We start from the raw sequence: 19,948 nt of genomic DNA, 5'->3' as shown, positions 1-19,948 counted from the left end.
CTATCTTGGAGCTTGCCATCAGACGAAGAGGAATCACTAGAACACCTTAGTACCTCACTAAATAGGATATTCAACATAGCCAGTGCAAATATCATACTCAGTGGCGATTTAGATTTAGGCAATATTGAATGGTCAGATTCATCAGTAATACCATGCAAAGCAGATCCATCTCTTCATCAACACCTATTAGACATATTACAAGATCACAATCTCACACAGGTAGAAGACAAACGAACAAGAAATGACCGCACACTTAATCTACTGTGCATGGCAAATCCATCCCTAGTAAACAGAGTAGATATATTACCACCAATAGGAGACCATGACATAATTTTCAGTGAATTAATAATCCTTTCTCTTTCGAAAGCCACGCAGTCACCACACAAGGTATGCAATTACAAGAAAGCAGACTGGGAAAAATTGGAAAAGATTTAAAAGAAACATACACTCATATGGGAGAACTTGAAAAAAGTAATAAATGAAATAAAAAAAAATATATACAAAGAACAAACATGATGGTTATCATATTAAAAATTAAACAAATCAAAACACAAGTTACAGAAAGAAATGAGAAATGCCTACTGGGAAAATATTGAAAACATGATATATGACTTTGAAATACAATAACCTGGGAATCAGAGATTCAACAAACACCTAGCTAAAAAAACGACTTTTCATACATAAAGGCGAATTTCAAAATAATGAAAAAAACTGGTAATTTGTATTTGCTATTCCAAAGTTTACTATCCACAGTGGTCACTGATATAAACATGACATATCATTTGGGGAAAATGGGAGTGCTAAAAAAAATCCTATCCCAAAGAACTTATCAATCTGGTTAGATAAACGCTCTCATTAAATCTTTGTTGAAAAAGTGTGCTAAATGTGCTCCATTTCACCATTAAGCATGGTGGTGTTCCAATTTAGGAGGAAGATATAGAGCGTACATCCATTATCATGTTTATTTTGCGAGGCACTAAATATCTTTGTTGTTTTATAAAAAAATTATAAATATTCTATACGAACACTGAATATATTCTGACAAATCATACACTTTCGAGGACTTTCAAGTCGGTTTATTTATTTTAATATTTTCGAAGCCAGTTATCTCCCCTTTTATTTACATCCGGGAAACTTGTCTCCAAGCAATCTGAAACATTCCAGCATTTCGGCGGAGTTTTTCTGCCTCTTGCATCAAAATGAGTCGAGGGACGAACAGTATATTAAGTGAAATAGAATGGGATGAAGGGCTTAGTATGCCAGTCGCTAATGCCGACAATAAGGCATTAGAAGACAAGGTAATTGCTTGTGTTCACTATGTTTTCGAAAAAAAGGGGGAGGTATTTTCGTTCTATTTGTTCGTATATCCTTCCAATTAAGACCATTCAAGTAATTTACAAATTAAATACTGTACCTATACATGTAATTCTGTGTCTTTTTATAAGCACAAACTATAAAGGCAGTGAATTAACTTCACAGTAACGATCTGTCATTAAAAAAAGTCGACTATTAAATTGAATTATCCCAAAACCAAAACATTTAGATATGACAGAAGCAATGCAAAGTGTCATTTGTGAAAATTATGTTGATAGTTGATTTTTGTTTAATGTCTGTCAATAATTTTCTCAAATTAAACCGTGAAAAAACAAAACATGGTATTGTCGATTGATTTTTTTCTCGTTGTTAAAGGCTGTATGGTTGCCTATAATGGCTTACATCCACTTTTGTTAACTTTGGCAGATAGATGTCTCATTGGCAATTGGCCTTTTCATATGCTTTTTTGTTTATGTTGTGTGAAACTTCTTGTTCAACTACATGACAATACAGGAGCCCAATTACAGGCGATCAGTCTTCAATCTTCAATCTTTGTCGTGATGACAGAGTAATCTCTCTTGTAAATTATCCTCTCTTGTAAAATAATTATCACAAATGTAGTTTCTCCTTTGTACTTATATATTGTAGGTGGCGCTTTAAAAATATTATAGAATTATTGTATGAAGTGAAATAAATTTAAAAAATGGTTTATTAGGTTATTGAAATGGCATGAAAAATTAAAAATATAAAAAATTTAAAGAAATTTGTATCAAATTATCCACTAAAACGGTTTGTTTCCTGTATGTACTCCGCTAATAGTTGATTGATATAATCATACTGGCGATCAGGGATGATTGTTTCAATATAAAAAGTATTGAAATATCTTGATGATATGAATAAAATTTTCCTATGCATTGATCATGTCTCTCTGAAAGTAAAATAAAGCAAATATTATGACTCCAATTGATTTCCCTTGAAAAATAATGGCCCTTATTTCTATTTTGTCATTGCCCTGCAGATGCCTTTAGTAAAACAGATGACATGAATTTTAGTAAACCTTTTAAACTTATACCACAGAAAGTAAACTAGTACCAGGTCCACTTCAAACTTATATATATATAACTGGTAAACTGGGTCTTATCATAGATGTTTCAAATTTTTACATCAATTGTCCAATACATGAGAAAAAAATGGACACTTCTTATTAAATAACTGAGAGATAGCTTTCTGTATGCATAATCATGATAATCATGATCATGATGATATACATGTATAATATAAAATTATTCTGTAATTTTTTTTTAAATGATGAAAATTATTCAATAAATATGAAATATGTTTATTCCCCATTTAATTATCTTTTAAAGAGAATAAGGTTCATGTATTTTTATATTCCAATGCAGGAAATCCTTTCTTTAAATTTCAGTTCATTTCAACCCTATTTTCAAGGGTGAAGGAGCCGTGGCATGTTTATTGCTTGTCAATTTAAGCAGTCTGCTCTATGAAATAAAAGATTTATAATCAGAAATGGCACTAGTTGTTTTGCCTAAAAAAGGACCAATTAATATTTATACTACATCCATTACTTTATTTTAGGTACAAGTCAAGCAGAGAAATATTGTAGCCTTCACAAATGAACTTGAAGAAATTGAGGATCGTGTGCATGCTATGTCTGAACATCTCAAAAATGTTAGACAAGAGCTTACACATACACAGGTTTGTAATACATTCTACATGTAAACTTACTTCATATATGTTCATTTGAAGAAATTGCACTCAATTGGACATTCTATACATGTAATATTTGCATCCTTAGATATGTAATAAACATGTACAAAACATGTGAATTAATTTGGTCTAAAGGTGAACATTCAAGCCAATAATTTTATTTGTTTGTTGTTTCTTTGAATTTTGTACATGATCAAAATAAGATTTATTGATTTGCACATACTCAAAAGAGAGGATTGAATTCATTCATGACTATTTAACAGTCTGCACCAAAAACTTTTTCAACTACTACATGTAGTCCGAAGACCAATATTCTGACATTTTTCTTATTGGTCCAAACAAAATTTTGCAAAAACTCACTAGTCCGAATGAAATTTACTAGTCTGGGGCATCAGACTAATGGCTAACCGTGCAGACTGCTATTATAGTTTTTTTTCTGTGAAATATACTTCCTTTTTCTTTCTTTTCTTACAAATTCTCTAGTCGTTTAGGTTCTTTGAAATGTTGAGTTCCCATTAAAATATTGTTTAATTGTCTGACAGATTGAGAATAAAATTTTATACTTGATTTATGAAATTAAAAAAATGTATTCTACAACAGGAATGGCATCAAAATAAGAAGATGATGTAATCATACTGACTATTGTATATTTAAGGGTCTCGTTGGTGCCAGAAAGAAAGAGATTGAAACTGAAGATCATCTCCTGAAAATTGCTGAGCGTGAAGAAGGTAGACTGAAACAGGAAATACAGAAACTTAGTAAAGAAGTGGAAGAATTGAAGGAAAAGAAAAATATGTTTGAGGTGATTTACATAATATTTTGCATCATAGAAAAAATGTGAAAATTCAGATACTGTCTTATTTCTGTACTATGAAACATCACCAGGCGCTGTTAATTATATGTATAAACATATATACTATATTTTTATGCTTTACTTTTCCCCCTGCTGATACACATAATTAATATGGCTTATACTAACGAAAGTTCCATTTGGAGCTTATGTGTTTAGAGACATCTCATGTCAGTACACCTTTCCTATATTGTCTTATCTGTCAAAGCCTACATGATCACATCTTGATTTGCTACAAATTTGAAGAGAAGTAATCCATGAACATGTTGAAGAATTTAAACTGTAAATAAAAAGTGACTTCTTTTTTATGTGTTTTTTTCTTTTCTTTTAGAACAACATCTTCAAACAAACACAGAAGTTAGAAGAGATGAAATCCCAGATGAACTGGGACCAACAAGCGTTGGAGGCATGGCTAGAAGAATCTGCTCGTAAAGATGAGGATTCCATGGCCATACAGAAATATACCAGACATGATGAGAGTAAGATTAAGGTAACTTACAGGACTCTGTTTTGTTTAAAGTTGTATTTGATAGAAATTGATATCAAACACTTGTAATTTTATTTTAAATAACAAATACTGAATATTTTTATTTTAGTTTGAAAAGATTTAAAAGATCATTGGATAGAGTTTAGTTTTTAACTACTTTTGAAATAAATTACTATTGAAACTAAAAGCTTTGTGTCTCCAGTACTAATGCTACCATCTTAATTTATTGTTAATACTGTAAATTTATTTTTAAATGCTATTCCAGAAATAAATGAATTTTAATGAGAAGCTCTATAAATGCTTTCCTGAAATGTATAATATTCTAATAAATAACTTCATGTAATTAAACCAAAACACTATTGAAATGACCAAAACAGCCACAAAGGATATACATTTGGTTATCTTTATTGTGTACATGGAAAAAAAAGATTAGTTACAAGGAAATAACTGATTTGTATGTTTATTGAGGATGATTCATTTTTGTAGGAGCTCTCATTAAGAATGGAAAGATTAACAGATGAAAATCACAGCAAAAGAAAGGTTCTAGACCATGAGACAACACAAACACTTACTGCCCAGATAGAACTAGACAAAACAGCCGAGGACTTTAGGACAGCTCACCAGGAAAGACAAGAAATTATTCAGCAATGGGAAAATACCTTAGAACAGATGCAAAGACGTGACAAAGAAATGGATTTATTAGCAGCTGTAAATATTAGCTTAGATAACCTCATTATGATTAGCAGTTATATTTTTCCTAGCCAGGACAATGGTTACAACAGACTTTAAAAAATTATTACCATTTATACCTCATTTTGACAAGAATTTTTTTTATTGTTTAGGAAAATACAGTGTACACATGCTTTACATTATCATGATTATACAGATATTATTTTAACTATTTTTTTCTAATTTGTAATTCTTAAATCTATAATAAGTTTTTTTTTTAATTTTAACGGAAAAGCAAAAAATGCTGTCTCTGCTCTCATAAAAATTTAAATATCTACAAGATTTTTTTCAATGTTATTTGTACTTTTTTTTAAAGATTTTAACATATTCTTTCAGCAACTAGCCAGAGTTAAAGGTGAAGTTAGAAAGAGGGAGGAAGCAATAAAAGAAAAACAACAATTTCTTGAGAATGAATTAGAAAATAATAGAGAACAAGAGAAGAAGATCTCTATAGCTGAGAGAATAGCCGCTAAGACAAGGATAGATCTACAGGAGGCTGAGACACAGAGAATACAGTTTAGTGATGAGGTATATATAGAATCAAAGTATTATATATAAAAAAAATAAGGTGAAAAGTTCTGACTGATTTATGACAAATTGAAACATTTGTTTCATGATTGTTTTATGTTTACATGTGTGTCCACAAGTCATTTATATTCAATTTAAGCAGTTCAAAAAAATAATTATATGGTCATTGTTAAATATAACTAACTAATTTAAATGTGTTTTTTCTTTTTCTCCTTATATGGTTTAATTTTTCAATTATGCAAGCCAAATTAATAGATATTTCAGTTATTATTATATTTTGGCTTATATTGAAGTCAAAAAATGTATTTAACACTAAATGATACAAATTTATTATGTGTTTATAGTTAGATGCATTGAAGAGAACAGTTGATCGTACTGCCACTGATCTTGAGGTTACAAGGTCACAGGTATCTCAGTTAAAGAAAGATGTAGGCGACAAAACTGTCAAGTAAGTATTTTTAACTTTTTTTATACACCTTAACCCTTTCACCGATTGCTGCCCAGACAGAAGCTACTCTGAGACGATGGCGTCCCTGGCTACTATTACTCAAGTTGGAAATATTCATAATAAATGTCAAAAAAAACTTGTTTATAGTTATTTGTGTATTTATTTTATTCACTAAGACCATGTTCACAGTTTTGTTCATGTTTTGACAATTTTTTCTTCATAAAATATCAAAATTTTCAAATTTTCGTCATTATCAAGGTGAAATTCTCAAAATTCGACTCTTTCACCCCAAATCGTAATTTTTTAACCCAAAACGGCAAAATTTTGAAAAATTTTATGAGGCTGTACAAATTCCTCACACTGATCGATGTCCATTCCAACTGTTTTGTACATAAAACGACATTTTATGTCAAAAAAGTATACTAGTTTGGCTTCAATTCTTCCATATTCTTTCAAAAAAAATGTTCCCTCATTTCAAATTCTCGTAAATTCCGTAAATTTCCTCTGATTTTGACACGGTTTTCAACAAACGGAACCGCAATGTTTACACTTTCATCCGGGTTATCCATCAAAGAAAGATAACCCACGTTTGCACTGTTTGAGCTGGAAACATAAAAGAGGTATTCCGATCCCAGTAAAACGGGACTCATCGTCAGCTGTCTGAAGCGTGAATCCCGGTAAACCGGGACTCGTCGGCGAAAGGGTTAAAATCATAGTTTTATCTATGTCACATGTAAAAAAAAAATTACATGGTCAGAGATGCAAGGCTCAATGAAAACAATAGAACATTTTTGAAATGATTACAAAAACTTGACAAAGTGAAATTGAAATATTTAAATAGTAATTTGTGTGTTAATATCTGAATTTTTTATATATTTAAAAAGAAAATCAAAATAGTAGGATTTTGTTGTTCTGGAAGAATTTAATGATCACTTGATATATTTTAGGCTACAACAAGCCAAAGAATTAAGAGAAACACTTATAGAAAAATTAAAAATAGCTACTGAATCAACCCTGAGTGCTGAAGAAAGAGCTGCTCGTATGGATGAGATGTTACAAGAGGAAGAAAAAAGACAGCATGCCATCGATGCTGAATTAAAACATTTACGTGATCTTCAGTTTAGAAAAACAGAGGAACTTCATTCTTGTAAAGTGAAAGAAAGAAACACAGAAGCTGAAATTCAGGTATAAAATAGAAATCTATATAAATATTGACAGAAGAGCGACAGTTTTAAACAAAATGTTGTTTGATCACATTTTTTTCTTAAAATAAAACCAAATGCAAGCTATAATGCTATTGTGTTAAAGATAAGTGAGTTGTTTATGAAATTTAATATTCAAAAGGTCATTAATTTTATGTATTCTTTATTCTGTTAAAAAAATTACACAATCCACTTATTTGCACACTCATTACATTGCAAATTACCCCTATGTAGAATTCAAGATTTACCAGGTTGAATAATATTTTATAACACTGTTTTAGTTCTAATGGACAATAATTGTTATATATAAATATGATTTTTTTTTTAAATATATGTTTTACTTCAATTCCGTTTCTGTTCATTTGCAGGGAAGTCAAGCAGCTGTCAAAAACCTCAACAGTAAAGTAGGCAAGCTAGACACAGATTCATTGAAACAACAAGAAATCATTTACAATCAAGATTTTGCTATACAGCAATTAGAAAGACGAATTAATAGGTTGAAAGGGGAGAGAAGTAATGAAGAAAAAGTGGCATTAGAACAGAAAATTAAAGAATTTACAGAAGACCTAGAACAAAAACAAAATACTCACACGCTCTTAACTCTGCAGCTCAAAAGACTACAGGTGAGGAAATATGCATTCAGATAGGACAACATTTTCATATGTTTGTCTCAGTAATTTATTTTAGGAAAATATATCTATTAACCAAATTTCAGACAAAATATTGGACATATTCAAACCTCTGCATAGATAAAGAAATACCAAAGTCAAAAGTACAAAGTACAAAATTTCGCATCCTAAAATCTTTTTACAAGAGGCATTAGTTTTTGTTTGCTTATTATACATTTGTAGTTTGAATGTTTTTAACCTTATGGTGAATATAATAATGACAATACTATACAATTACAGAGAAACAGTAAAGAATTATATTAATGAATGTTTGACTATATTTCAGGATGACATTAGGAGAGTGAGAAGGGAACTTGAGAAAAGTGGAGCAGAAAAAGGAGACCTGACCAGTAAGATTGAAGAATTAAACTTGTACAATGATAGCTCAGAGAGGGAACTGAAAACTATAATTCATGATAAACAGGTAAATCTACCTTACTGAAAAATACTGCTATATAAATACAATTTTCATGGTAACACTTCATCACTGAACATGTTCAAAATACATGAGAATTTAAATCATGAATCAATTACTTCAGTATTGTGAAAAATTAGTTTGAAGCTCATTCTGTTTAAATTTTGTTTGTATGCATATTTTTTTTAGTAAGAACTACTATTCTTTGAACAAAAATGATCTAAAAGAATGATGTTATTCCAATGAAATAAAATCCAGATTTATATTGAATCCATAACTGAAACTTGCCAACATTTACTTCATTTTGTATTATTAAACATACTGTTAACTCTAATCAATTCATTTGACTAGAATTGACATGCAGTAATGCCTCCCCTGCTAAACTTAAATCAAATAATACATTATTTGTGAAGTCAAGGTCAACTACACATAATTATACAACTTACAAAACAACATTGCAATTATATACATGTACGAAGATAATTACTAATGACACAGTATATAAAATGGATTGTTTCTCTGATTGTGTATTATCTCTCTTTTTTCAGGATTTGATGGTTGACCAAAACATTCTTAAACTTGAATTGAAAAGAATCAGGGAAAATCTCAATGACAGATCTGATGATGTCCTTAGTCAAGAGAAACGTAGACTCCAGCTTGGAACTGTAAGTACTTACCAAAAAGTAAAATAACATAAATACCTAACTCGGAGGAAAATCCAAAATTGAAAGTCAATAATCAAATGGCAAAACCAAAAGCTTAAACACATCAAACGAATAGATAACAACTGTCATACTCCTGACTTTGAACAGGCATTTTCTTATGTAGAAAATGGTAGATAAACCTGGTTTGATAGCTGGCTAAACCTCTCACTTGTATGAGACAATATATCTGTACTTTTCTTCCTTGTTTGGATGAACTTGTAAGGGCCATTTTTTAAAGGGTCTATTTGCTCATTTGATTTATAGAATAAGATTGACATGTTATTAAAATCAAATATAAATTCTATAACTGCATTCATTTAATGCTTGAAAATTCAAAATTTTAAAGGTTACTTAGTAATGTTAGAGTTTTTGAATAAGATAAACATTTTCAGACAAATTGCTATTAGGGCTATTCCAGTAAAATTTACCTAGGAGGGGCGGAACGCCGACGATATTTTTTTCCATAGGTGGGGGGTTATCAACATAATTGTATTCTGGAGGGTGGTGGTCCTGATTTAAATTCATTTCTGTTGGTGGGGGGTTTCTGAATGACAGGTTAAACATATTGTTCCCCCTGTTATGAAGGAAGATTCTCCTGAAAAGGTCATCCGACTGCAAATAAAGTTGGCAGACCACTAATTTTAAGCGTCCGTTTGTGTTCTTGTCAAACCAGTGATCGGGAAGGACGTGCCCCCTGCGCCTATAGCGCATATTGACAAGAAATGGCGCATACAGTGACAAATGTAAGCGGCCACGTGGCGCACGATACTTTTCACTTCGTTTCGAAACATTTTAATAGATATCGTCAAATGAATTTCCGATCGTGTTCCATGCCGCCATGTGTGTGTACACAACTGTGTAATGTTCCTCCAATAATAGGAGCACCTATATATTTTTGGGACGTCTCGGATGTTTACCTATGATAATAGAACCATGCGATTTCACGTCTCGGGTGTTTTCCTATTTAAATAATAAAACCATGCGGTCTAACTGATAACCCGAAAAACGTAATTAACCATCATTCATGATATATATTTTTTTTATAAACATCTTTAAATTTGTTAAATTTGGCTAGTACAGACGAGATTTAGCCCTTATAATAATCTCATTTAGTTTAGCTTGCTATTATTTCGATTGAAGAACCCCAAAGACTTTTTAGGAATATAGTTTTTGTCTCCATAAAAGACGCTTAACTGTCCTTGTCATTTTTTGGTCTTTGGCTCATTTTGACATTTTGTAAACATGACTTCTTCAGCAATTTGTTGTTTTGTTCTATGAATTAATGGTACTCTATACTGTTATTCTTGTCACCGTGATGAAGATATAATGATACAAGAAGTGCAGAGGAATTGCCTGAAATGTCCTCTGATACGGAACGTCTGGAATAAGTATGGTATCGACGAAGACCCAAATTTAATGTAAAAAAAAACAACATGAACATGAACAAGGCAACAGTACCAGTTTAAACATTGTAAATAAAGGTTAACTTAAATATTGTTGCGGTTGGAAGAAGTAATTGTATATTCATTGAAATTGAAATGGCAGAATTTGCTGTACTTAAATCTCTTTCCTTGCAAAGAATATGTCCTTAATAAGGTGGACTGGCCAATTCTTTGCAATTTTAATAATATTTTATTGCATACAGTTAATAACAACTTCAAGTACCCTCTCCCTTGTATACCGTCTCCCCACAAAAAAATATGTGTGGGTGACATCCAAACTATGCGGTCCATAAAAAAATATTTATATTTGGCACAGACAATTAGATTTTTATTGCGCATGTTGCGTGGGTGGTATTGAAGGAAAAAAATGGCCTAATTTTTGCGGAAAAATATGGCCTTGTTACACCGGAGAGTATATCATCTTCCTCAACATTTGCCTATTGAAAAAAAAAATGTATATAAGAAATACAAAAAATAAAAAAAGAATTACATTGTGCCTACCAAAAATATTTTATGGCTCAAACTAAACTCTGAAACATCAAATGGTTGGTGCCAACCAGTTTCCCCACCTGAAGAATATGTCGTACCTGAAAATGTTATTGACAGTTTTAAAAATAAAATGGGCCATAATTAAAATCGCACCCCCCTTTTTCGGTCACTGTGAGCTATTGCCGTCATGTTGCATCTGTCGTCTGCTGCTCCATAACATTGTTACATGTTTCATTTTATATTTTAATAGCAACATAGCTAGTATAAAAAAGAAGATGTGGTATGATTGCCATTGAGACCAGAGGCAGATTTAGGAGGGGCCAGGGGGCCCCCCTTTTTGGATGCACTGAAATAGATAAACCAACAAATTTTACATTTATTTGACAGGATGTAACATTTTTGTATACTTTAAAAAACTAGCTAACTTTTATTTTTTTTTCTCTAGGTAGGGGGTCTTGGAAGAAAATACATGTTCTAGGTGGGGTGTATTTTTTTAATCTTTTCCATAGGTGGGGGGTCAAAAAATAAGTGGCGTTCCACCCCCCCTGGATAATTTTTACTGGAATAGCCCTTATAATTCATTTGATAAAACAGCAAATATTTTTACATCAGACCCTCAAAATAGGCCATAAATCTACTTGTTGTTTCCATTGTAGGCCATGAAAGAGAGAAGACAAGAAATAACTATTCACAAAGAAATGTTACAAGCTCAGTACAAAGCTGCCGATGAAGAAAGACAACAAATCAGTGCTGAGTTACATGAAAGGATCTCTAAAATTGATAAACTTAGGAAAAGGTAAAAATCATCAGAAATATTTCTGTTTAATGGGTGCTTGCTTTCAAATACAATGTTTGTTGTGTCCACAAAGCTCAAAACAGTTATAGGTTGTGATGCAAAAGAAAGCTTATCATCATGTCATATGAAGATAAAATTTGGAAGATTTATGAACTACAGGGATATATATAAATGTCCTTTTGATCAAATTGTTGTGGTTAAGTGTAGTAATTTTTTTTTATTTTTAATTTTAGTCTTTTTTTTTTTTTTATCAGAAACCATTTTAACCTTTTAATTCCTCCTATATCAAAGTTCTATATTGCTTCACTGTGACATATACATATCCTGCTTTAGTGATCATAGCAAATGTGTGTATCTACTCTAAGTCTCAAGTGAGAACTTTTGTTTGTCAAGCAAATATGTTTTACATCTAAAACTGCTTCATTCTTAGTTCAATCATTTCATAGAGGCTGACTGTGATTATGTGTTACATTTTGTTCTGGAGATAATTGTTTTACTTGGTAGAATGATGTATAAGAGTATAATTTTTGATTTGATATTTAGGGTAAGAATACAATACTAAGATGGATTTTATTTTATTTATTATGAGATTTAGGGTTAATTAGTATACAAAACTCAGATAGATGTAACTTTACTTTTACAGATATGAAATATTGATGATATCCATGGCTCCACCAGAAGGGGAAGAGGAAAGATCTCAGGCTTATTATGTCATAAAGGTAAAGAGTTACACATTTTCTAATAATCTACAGATTCAGACATTTAACATCAAATTAAAACTCAGATGGACTTATAAACATTATGTTATAGTAACTAACCTTTTGGAAAATTTCCTTATTTATTATTCAAGAGTTGGGCTTAAGGTAGCACAATACAAAGATTTTTCATCCCCAATCAGACATCTTTAAACTGATGTAATTCCACTCATCTTTCTTTAAATTTTAAAAATGAGGTACCAAAAGAAAGAAGAAGGATTAATCTTTCAAATTGTGATAATTTCGTTATGACATAATTATTACATAATTAATTGTTATGTAATTAGTTGCCATATTTTGATGTCCATACTTGAATGAATTTAGTTTCTTTGTTATTCATAGCATCCCTAAATATTTTATAGATTCTTGCACAGCACAGTTTGACCTCCAAAACCATGTCTCAGATTTTTCCTATTGTATTTCATTCTCTCATAAATCTTCAATGAAGTTTGCAACATCAATTCATAAGAGACCACTTAATTCAATTGGGTATAAAAGGAGAAGATTCAGTAAGACCCCTTTTAGGCCCCAAAATTAAGCAGTTTTGCAAAATTGTGAAAATGTACTCTTTTAGCTATGTTTTGGAAAGTAGAATGCTTCTGCTACGTAAATATGTGCTGTTTTTGACAATACAATGCACATATGGTATACTAGCATCATAAAGTCATGCTAATTAAATTACTGAAATCTTCACAATTATCATTTTAGTTAAATTTTAGACGGTTTCCGTCTGAAATGAAAGTGGCCGCATTCGTGTTCATTCATAATATTAAAATGAAAGTTGTATTTGATTAAAATACATAACATATATAAAGGTTAAGGATGAACACGGATGCGGCCACTTTCATTTTTGACAAAAACCATCTGAAAAGTGACATTTTTTGATAGATTTTTCATATTTAAGCTTCAATTGGAATGTTTTTAAATATTGAATCAGTTAAAATCTTTCACGTAAACTAATTGAATCAATTGAAATAGACACTTAAGTGTTTTAAAAGTGTCCTAAATATCTCGTTAGATGAAACTGAAATTTGGGGCCAAAATCTGCACTTACCGGACCTACTCCTTTGTTCTATTGATGTTTTTGGAAATCTGAGACAAAGTTTTGGAGGTCAAGCTGTGTTGTACAAGAATCTATATATAATATTTTGGGATGCTATGAAGAACAAAGACGCTAAATTCATTCAAGTGTCACAAGACATCACAATATAGCAACTAATTACATAATAATCAATTATGTAATAATTATGTCATAATGAAATTATCACAATTTGAAAGATTAATCTTTCTTCTTTCTTTTGGTACCACATTTATAAAATATAAAGAAGGATGAAATGAATTACATCACTTTAAAGTTGTCTGATTGGGAGTGAAAAAATCTTTGTATTGTGCTACCTTAAACAATCAGATTGAATGAAGGCAACATTTAACATACTTGCTTCTAATTAATGTATGCATGGATGGATGTACTTTAAACATTAAAGTAGTGAACCTCCTTTGGAATTTATTTAAATTTTGTATTATTATCAGGCTGCTCAAGAAAAGGAAGAATTACAAAGAGAAGGTGATGATTTAGATGCTAGAATCAGGAAGGCTGAGCAGGAGATCAGAGCACTGGAGAATACACTCAAATTGATGAATAAAAGAAATGAAACGTACAGAAAAAGCTTTAACAAAGTTACAGAAACAAGTAAGTACTTTTATCGTTATTTTAACATACCATTGAACTAAACGAAAAATTATATCTGAAAATTTAAAGAAAAAATATGTTGTTCTTACTTAGTCATTAACATTCATAAATGTACATGCCTATTGTGAACAGACAGCTTACCATATAATGGAAATAAGAAATAAGATCAGATTTTAATAATTTATATGCAAAGAATTTTCAATGTAAAACTTGCATATAATAATATAAATAATGAGTACATGTAATAACATGTATGTATATTTAAAGGTGATGAAATGGAGGAGAAACAACAATTAGAAGAACAGATGAGGGCTGTTATGGATAAATACAAATATAAACGACGACAAATCAGAGAACTCCAGGAAGATCTTAAGGTAATTATATTTACATGTTATAACATCAATCTTGGTATTATTCATGATCATGATTCTTTAGAACAGAATATTTAAGTTATCATCTAATGCAATCTTCCAAATTGGTTGTTGCGACAAAGAATTCATCAGTTGCATATTAATTAAAATTCTCATAACTTTGATGATCAATGAAGATTTTCACCAATAACTGAACTACTGGTTGTTGCTCATTTTCTACATCAATTTTTACAATTTGATACATTTTGCCATTTAACCCAGGGTATGCACTTTCCTTTCTATTTTTAATTCATCTCTGAGAACAGTTAAAAAATTGAGCCTTATTCCAACTTTACAGTGTATATGAAACATAAACTTGTATCATTTATTTCAGACAATGAGTAATACATTAGACAATCTATGCAGAGACCAGGATGCTTATGAAGATATGATTGATGAAAAGAGAGTAAGTAAAACCAAAACATCTAATAGATCTTGATTCTTCCCTTATCTTATCACAACATCAATTTTGACAATTTGATACATTTTGCCATTTAACCCAGGGTATGCACTTTCCTTTCTATTTTTAATTCAACTCTGAGAACAGTTAAAAAATTGAAGAAATAACATCAATAATGTGGTGCACACTCAATAACCCATGTAGCGGTTTATTATTAAGTGTGCACAACATTTTTATGTTATTTTGAATAGACAGAAAAAATATTACAGTCATTTCTTATAACTTAAAACTAAATTTGATTTTAAATCGGTGTAAATCATGAAAAAACTTTGATGACGTCACGGTCACATGACAGAATTGTGTATATGGGCTGATAAACAAAACGACATCAGCCAATCAGAAGACGCGTTACATCCAAAATTAAATTATTCAACATGGATAAGAATTTATACATTTATATTGTCTTATGAAAATTAAAAAAAAATACATATTTTATGAAGGGACATTTTGTCTTCATTTTTAGTTTAGCTTTATTTAGCTGTATTGTTTATAATAATAGAAACTGAAGGAAAATCTTTGTCTGACAATTATACTGAATTGAAATAATTATTTTAGAATAAAGTTGCACAGCTTGAGAAAGAAATGGAAGACCAAAGAGGTAAACTGGAGAGAGTAGCAAAATCTGTAAGTACTTAGTATGTTAAATGTTAAGAGCCTGTAATAAAATATGTTGACTTTCGTTCAGAGAAGCATCTCACTTAACTGTTACAGAACTTTTGATAACTTTTCAGAGAAAAAATCTTTTATTCTTTTTTTTCCCTTTTGAAACTTATGCTAAATTATTTCCAGCTACCTCAATAATTAAAAACTTTTTATTTTTATTAAATGCTAGTATTTATTAATTCTTAATATAACTTGTGTAAACATCACATGAAATGGTTTGGCATTTCACATAATTATGATTGGGAAGTTCTACTAAATTTTATAAAAATCATAGCAATTTGTCTTGCAATATTGTTGGTAGTTTTATCACACCTTGTACCCACATCACACTTATTGACCTGGTAATATGGTTGTTTTACATGAATTCCAGTGATTAATGCAGACATGTATGAATTTAATTTTTTTCTGCTTCTATTACTAGAACTCCAGATATGCCAGAGAATTGAGATCTGCAAAGAAATCAAAAGGAGAAACCCCTGAAGAGGTTTGTATAATTTGTATTCAACAAGTTGTGACCAGACCATAATCTAAACAGAAGTATATTTTGCACTCAATAGTGCACCTAATTTTTTTTATCAGAGACTGTAGAAGGCCCAAATCCAGAAATGAACATAAGGAGAATATACCCATTCTAGCTTTATATTGCTCCAAATATATGTTTAAACACATTTTTTTTTATGGCAGATGGATCACAAGATGAAATGATAGAAATCATCATATTACAAGTAAAGATGCGACTCTGCTAAATACTGGAATATATCATACATCTAAAAAAATACTTGTTTGTTTAAGATAGCTACTGTAGAAATCATATCCTCTCGAGACAGTAACACATATCTTAAAAAAGGTAATAAAAATAAGTGATTATACACAAATTTGTCATAATGTTTGATATTTTAGTGTTGATTCTTTACTATGGCAAAAAAAAAGACAACTGTTTAAGCTTAAAACAAATTGAAATATGAAACTAAATAAAATGAATTCTGATAGCTGGAATTTATATTACAGAAAGATTTCAATGTACGAGAGATGAGAGAATTCAATAAAAACATAATGTCCCAAGTTGGTTCAGTGGTATCACAACATCCAGATATTGCAGAGGCTGTCAACATGTATTTTTCACAGGTAAATTTAAAAAGTGATCAGTTGCTTCATATGAAAACTTTGATCATCTGATTTATCCAAGCATGTGATGGAAGGTAACACTTTTAAATAACTACAGAATATTATCATTAGCATATCAATTTTGGTTGTTTTTTTTTATCCCTGGCACAGTGTAGCCTTCAACAGTGAGAAAAGCCCATACCGTGTATTCTGCTATTAAAGACCAAAACATGAAAAATATGAAACAATTCAAACAGGAAAAGTAACAACATGATTTATGACAGTGAAATTAAAAAAAACCAACAAATATGACAGATTGAACAGCAACCATTGAATTTCAGGCTTTTGACTTGGGAAAGACACATTGAAGATTTGGCGGGTTAAACATATTGTTTGTTATTCAAAACTCTTGTTTGAATGTTTACATTGGTAAACATTAAATTATTACAATAAAAAAGATTTAACGCACAAATAATTGAAAAAGATATTTTAGTTATTTTATAAGGTTGTTTGTTTTTTAATGGCAGTAAATCTTATCATGATAGTTCTCTCCGTCTCTTACCAATCTTATATGACAGCCACAATGGATGAGGATGTAAGGAAAACGTAGATCCTATGTTTTTCATTTTGTGTTAAAAGAATATTGTATCATTTTAGGCTAACTTACCTCCCCCTACACCAAGTGGTGGCCGAGCCCTTGGTAGTTCAAGAAGCAGCTTGGGATCTGGTCGTAGCAGTGTAGGAAGTATTAAGACACCACCAAGTGTCAGTGGCAGACCAACACCTGTCCAGATTGGTGCTGACTTTGGTAAGTCAATATTTCATAAGTACAAACAGTGTGGTCTATTTAAAGATTTAAAAATTTAAAAAACAACCTACTAAACAGTCAAAAAGTGAAATATATGTATAGTTCTTGGCCGTACTTACCCCAAAAAATATACAAAATGATATTTGGCTATAGCTAATTGTACACTTTTTCCTGGCAATAATTGATATCTTTTGTAAAAATTAATTGTTTAAATTTAACTGTTTATTAAACCCCATATATAATAAAAAAAAAGATTATTATTGCTAGATTAAGGTTCCAGTTAAAATTAGAAGGTTTGATGTTGTGCCCCAGAATCCCTCATGTGAAATAAACCCATTTTTGTCCCATGAAAATTTAAGTCTTGTTCTCAATTGAGGAAATTATACTAATCTGTGCATAAATGCTGTTTAAAATTCTATTAATGTCTTTGATATATCAAGATAAAGGAAAACTTCAATTTCTAAAATGTTCAACCAAGAAGCCTTGTCCCTTAATTCCACAAAACACTGTACTTGCTTTTATATGCACATCATAAATCTTATAAACAAATTTACAATTACTTCTGAACCTTAATCATTGTACTTAAAAGACAAAAAAATGGTGATTTTAATAACTGCTTATACCTCTACATATGCTCCTTGATACTGTAAAAGACAAAGGAATTTTGGTACTGAAATATGTTAGCAGTTAAACAGGAAACATTAGATTAGTTGATCCATATTACCCTTAGCTCACTTCATGCCAATGAGCCATTGTGACAACTCTTTCAGTAATTCTTAGGTGACCAATGGACCAAATGCTTGATTCTATAGTGTCCAACAAACACCACTTTCTCAAGTTGCAGTTTGATTTCCATTGTGATTTTAAATACTTTCCTCTGATTCTTACCCAATTTAATACTTATCCTGACGAGTTGATTACTATTTAAATAATTTTGTAATCTGAGTTCTGCATAGGTAAAAATTCAATTAAAACAACAAATTGTTTTGCTTTTGTTCTGATTTACCTATTGTAACGTCATGGAAAATGTGACTGAACCTGATGACGCACGATAGAAAGAACAGCCATTTTTGCAGGTCACTGAATAAAGATATAAAGTTTTTGACCACTGTTTCTCATGCCATCAGATATTTTTACATATTTATCTTTTAATTTTCTTTTCTAGGCGGAGTTCGTTCCCCAGCTAGTTCTCGTAGCTCTAGCTCTATGAGCAGTGTAAGAAGTGGTCAAGGAAGATCTGGACGCTAGTCATGTCCAGTTGTGACTGGTCTGTTTCCGTCCTCGAGTGTGTCTTTCAGCTGTGATAAAACATTTATGAATTTTGATAGTTTTATTATAAAACTTCACAATAAGATAGAACATATTGAAACATTAAGTAGAAATTGCTTACTGAATTGCATAGAACTTGAGAATGTTTTCTATGTGTTTTTAAGATACTGCGCTAAACACTACAGTATTTATCAGGTAAAAATAGAATGCTGGTTGTAAGTTATTATTATGTTTTGATCTTTCTAACTATAAGATGATTTTTCCAGGGACATAGGATTTATGTATGAAATTTTAACTGTCTCAATAGAAGCAGGATCTTTTGAATTTCAACCTTGATACAAATTATAATGGAAGTATTCATGTTATATCTTCTAGTGTTATAATCAAAGTTTATTTATTGGTATGAATTAAGATCAAAACTGTGATAACGTTCAACTTTACATAGGGAATACATGAATACATTGATCAGTTAATTGACTAATTCCCCTGTATCAATTATCTTATTATTTTTGACAGTTTCTGTAGTGAATGTATCACTTTTTTTCTCTGCAAGAACTTAACATTCCATGTTTTTTTAATTTATTTATACTTTCACAATTACTTTATTGTACATACTCTATAATTATATATATATATACAAATACTTTACATGAAATATTTGAAGTAAAATTGATTAAAATGAACATGAAAATATATTCCTGTTGTTTTATGCCCCATTTATGGGCAGTATGCTTTATTGTCCATTCGTTCGTCTGTCCCGCTTCAGGTTAAAGTTTTTGGTCGAGGTAGTTTTTGATGAAGTTGAAGTTCAATCAGCTTGAAACTTAGTACACATGTTCCCTATGTTATGATCTTTCTAATTTTAATGCCAAATTAGAGATTTTTCCCCATTATTATGGTCAACTGAACATAGAAAATGATAGTGCGGATGGAGCATCTGTGTACTGGGGACACATTCTTGTTTTTCATATGCAATTATTGATACCGAC

At 30.7% G+C, this 19,948-nt stretch overlaps 1 protein-coding gene across 1 annotated transcript; it reads left to right on the top strand.

Moving 5' to 3' along the window:
• The first annotated feature begins 1,111 nt into the window (after nt 1-1,111).
• On the top strand, nt 1,112-19,654 carry LOC139517731 (coiled-coil domain-containing protein 39-like). The gene is made up of 21 exons (XM_071309105.1): nt 1,112-1,298; nt 2,911-3,030; nt 3,698-3,844; nt 4,224-4,382; nt 4,866-5,087; nt 5,445-5,636; nt 5,981-6,084; nt 7,032-7,269; nt 7,655-7,909; nt 8,241-8,378; nt 8,918-9,034; nt 11,661-11,800; nt 12,444-12,519; nt 14,086-14,245; nt 14,513-14,619; nt 14,990-15,061; nt 15,671-15,739; nt 16,200-16,262; nt 16,787-16,903; nt 17,540-17,690; nt 18,856-19,654. The coding sequence occupies exons 1-21, from the start codon at nt 1,200-1,202 to the stop codon at nt 18,936-18,938; spliced, it is 2,829 nt and encodes a 942-aa protein (XP_071165206.1). The 5' UTR covers nt 1,112-1,199; the 3' UTR covers nt 18,939-19,654.
• The last annotated feature ends 294 nt before the right edge of the window (nt 19,655-19,948 follow it).

Source organism: Mytilus edulis, chromosome 3, assembly GCF_963676685.1.
Source record: "Mytilus edulis chromosome 3, xbMytEdul2.2, whole genome shotgun sequence".
Lineage (NCBI taxonomy): Eukaryota > Metazoa > Mollusca > Bivalvia > Mytilida > Mytilidae > Mytilus > Mytilus edulis.
Note: the sequence above shows the minus strand (reverse complement) of the source record. Positions and strands in the feature narration are given on the sequence as shown.

Coding starts and splice junctions, on each gene's coding strand:
- LOC139517731 (XM_071309105.1), top strand. CDS start 1,200: ATGAGTCGAGGGACGAACAGTATATTAAGTGAAATAGAATGGGATGAA. Junction 6,085..7,031: donor GTAGGCGACAAAACTGTCAA/GTAAGTATTTTT, acceptor GATATATTTTAG/GCTACAACAAGCCAAAGAAT. Junction 17,691..18,855: donor CCAGATTGGTGCTGACTTTG/GTAAGTCAATAT, acceptor TTTCTTTTCTAG/GCGGAGTTCGTTCCCCAGCT.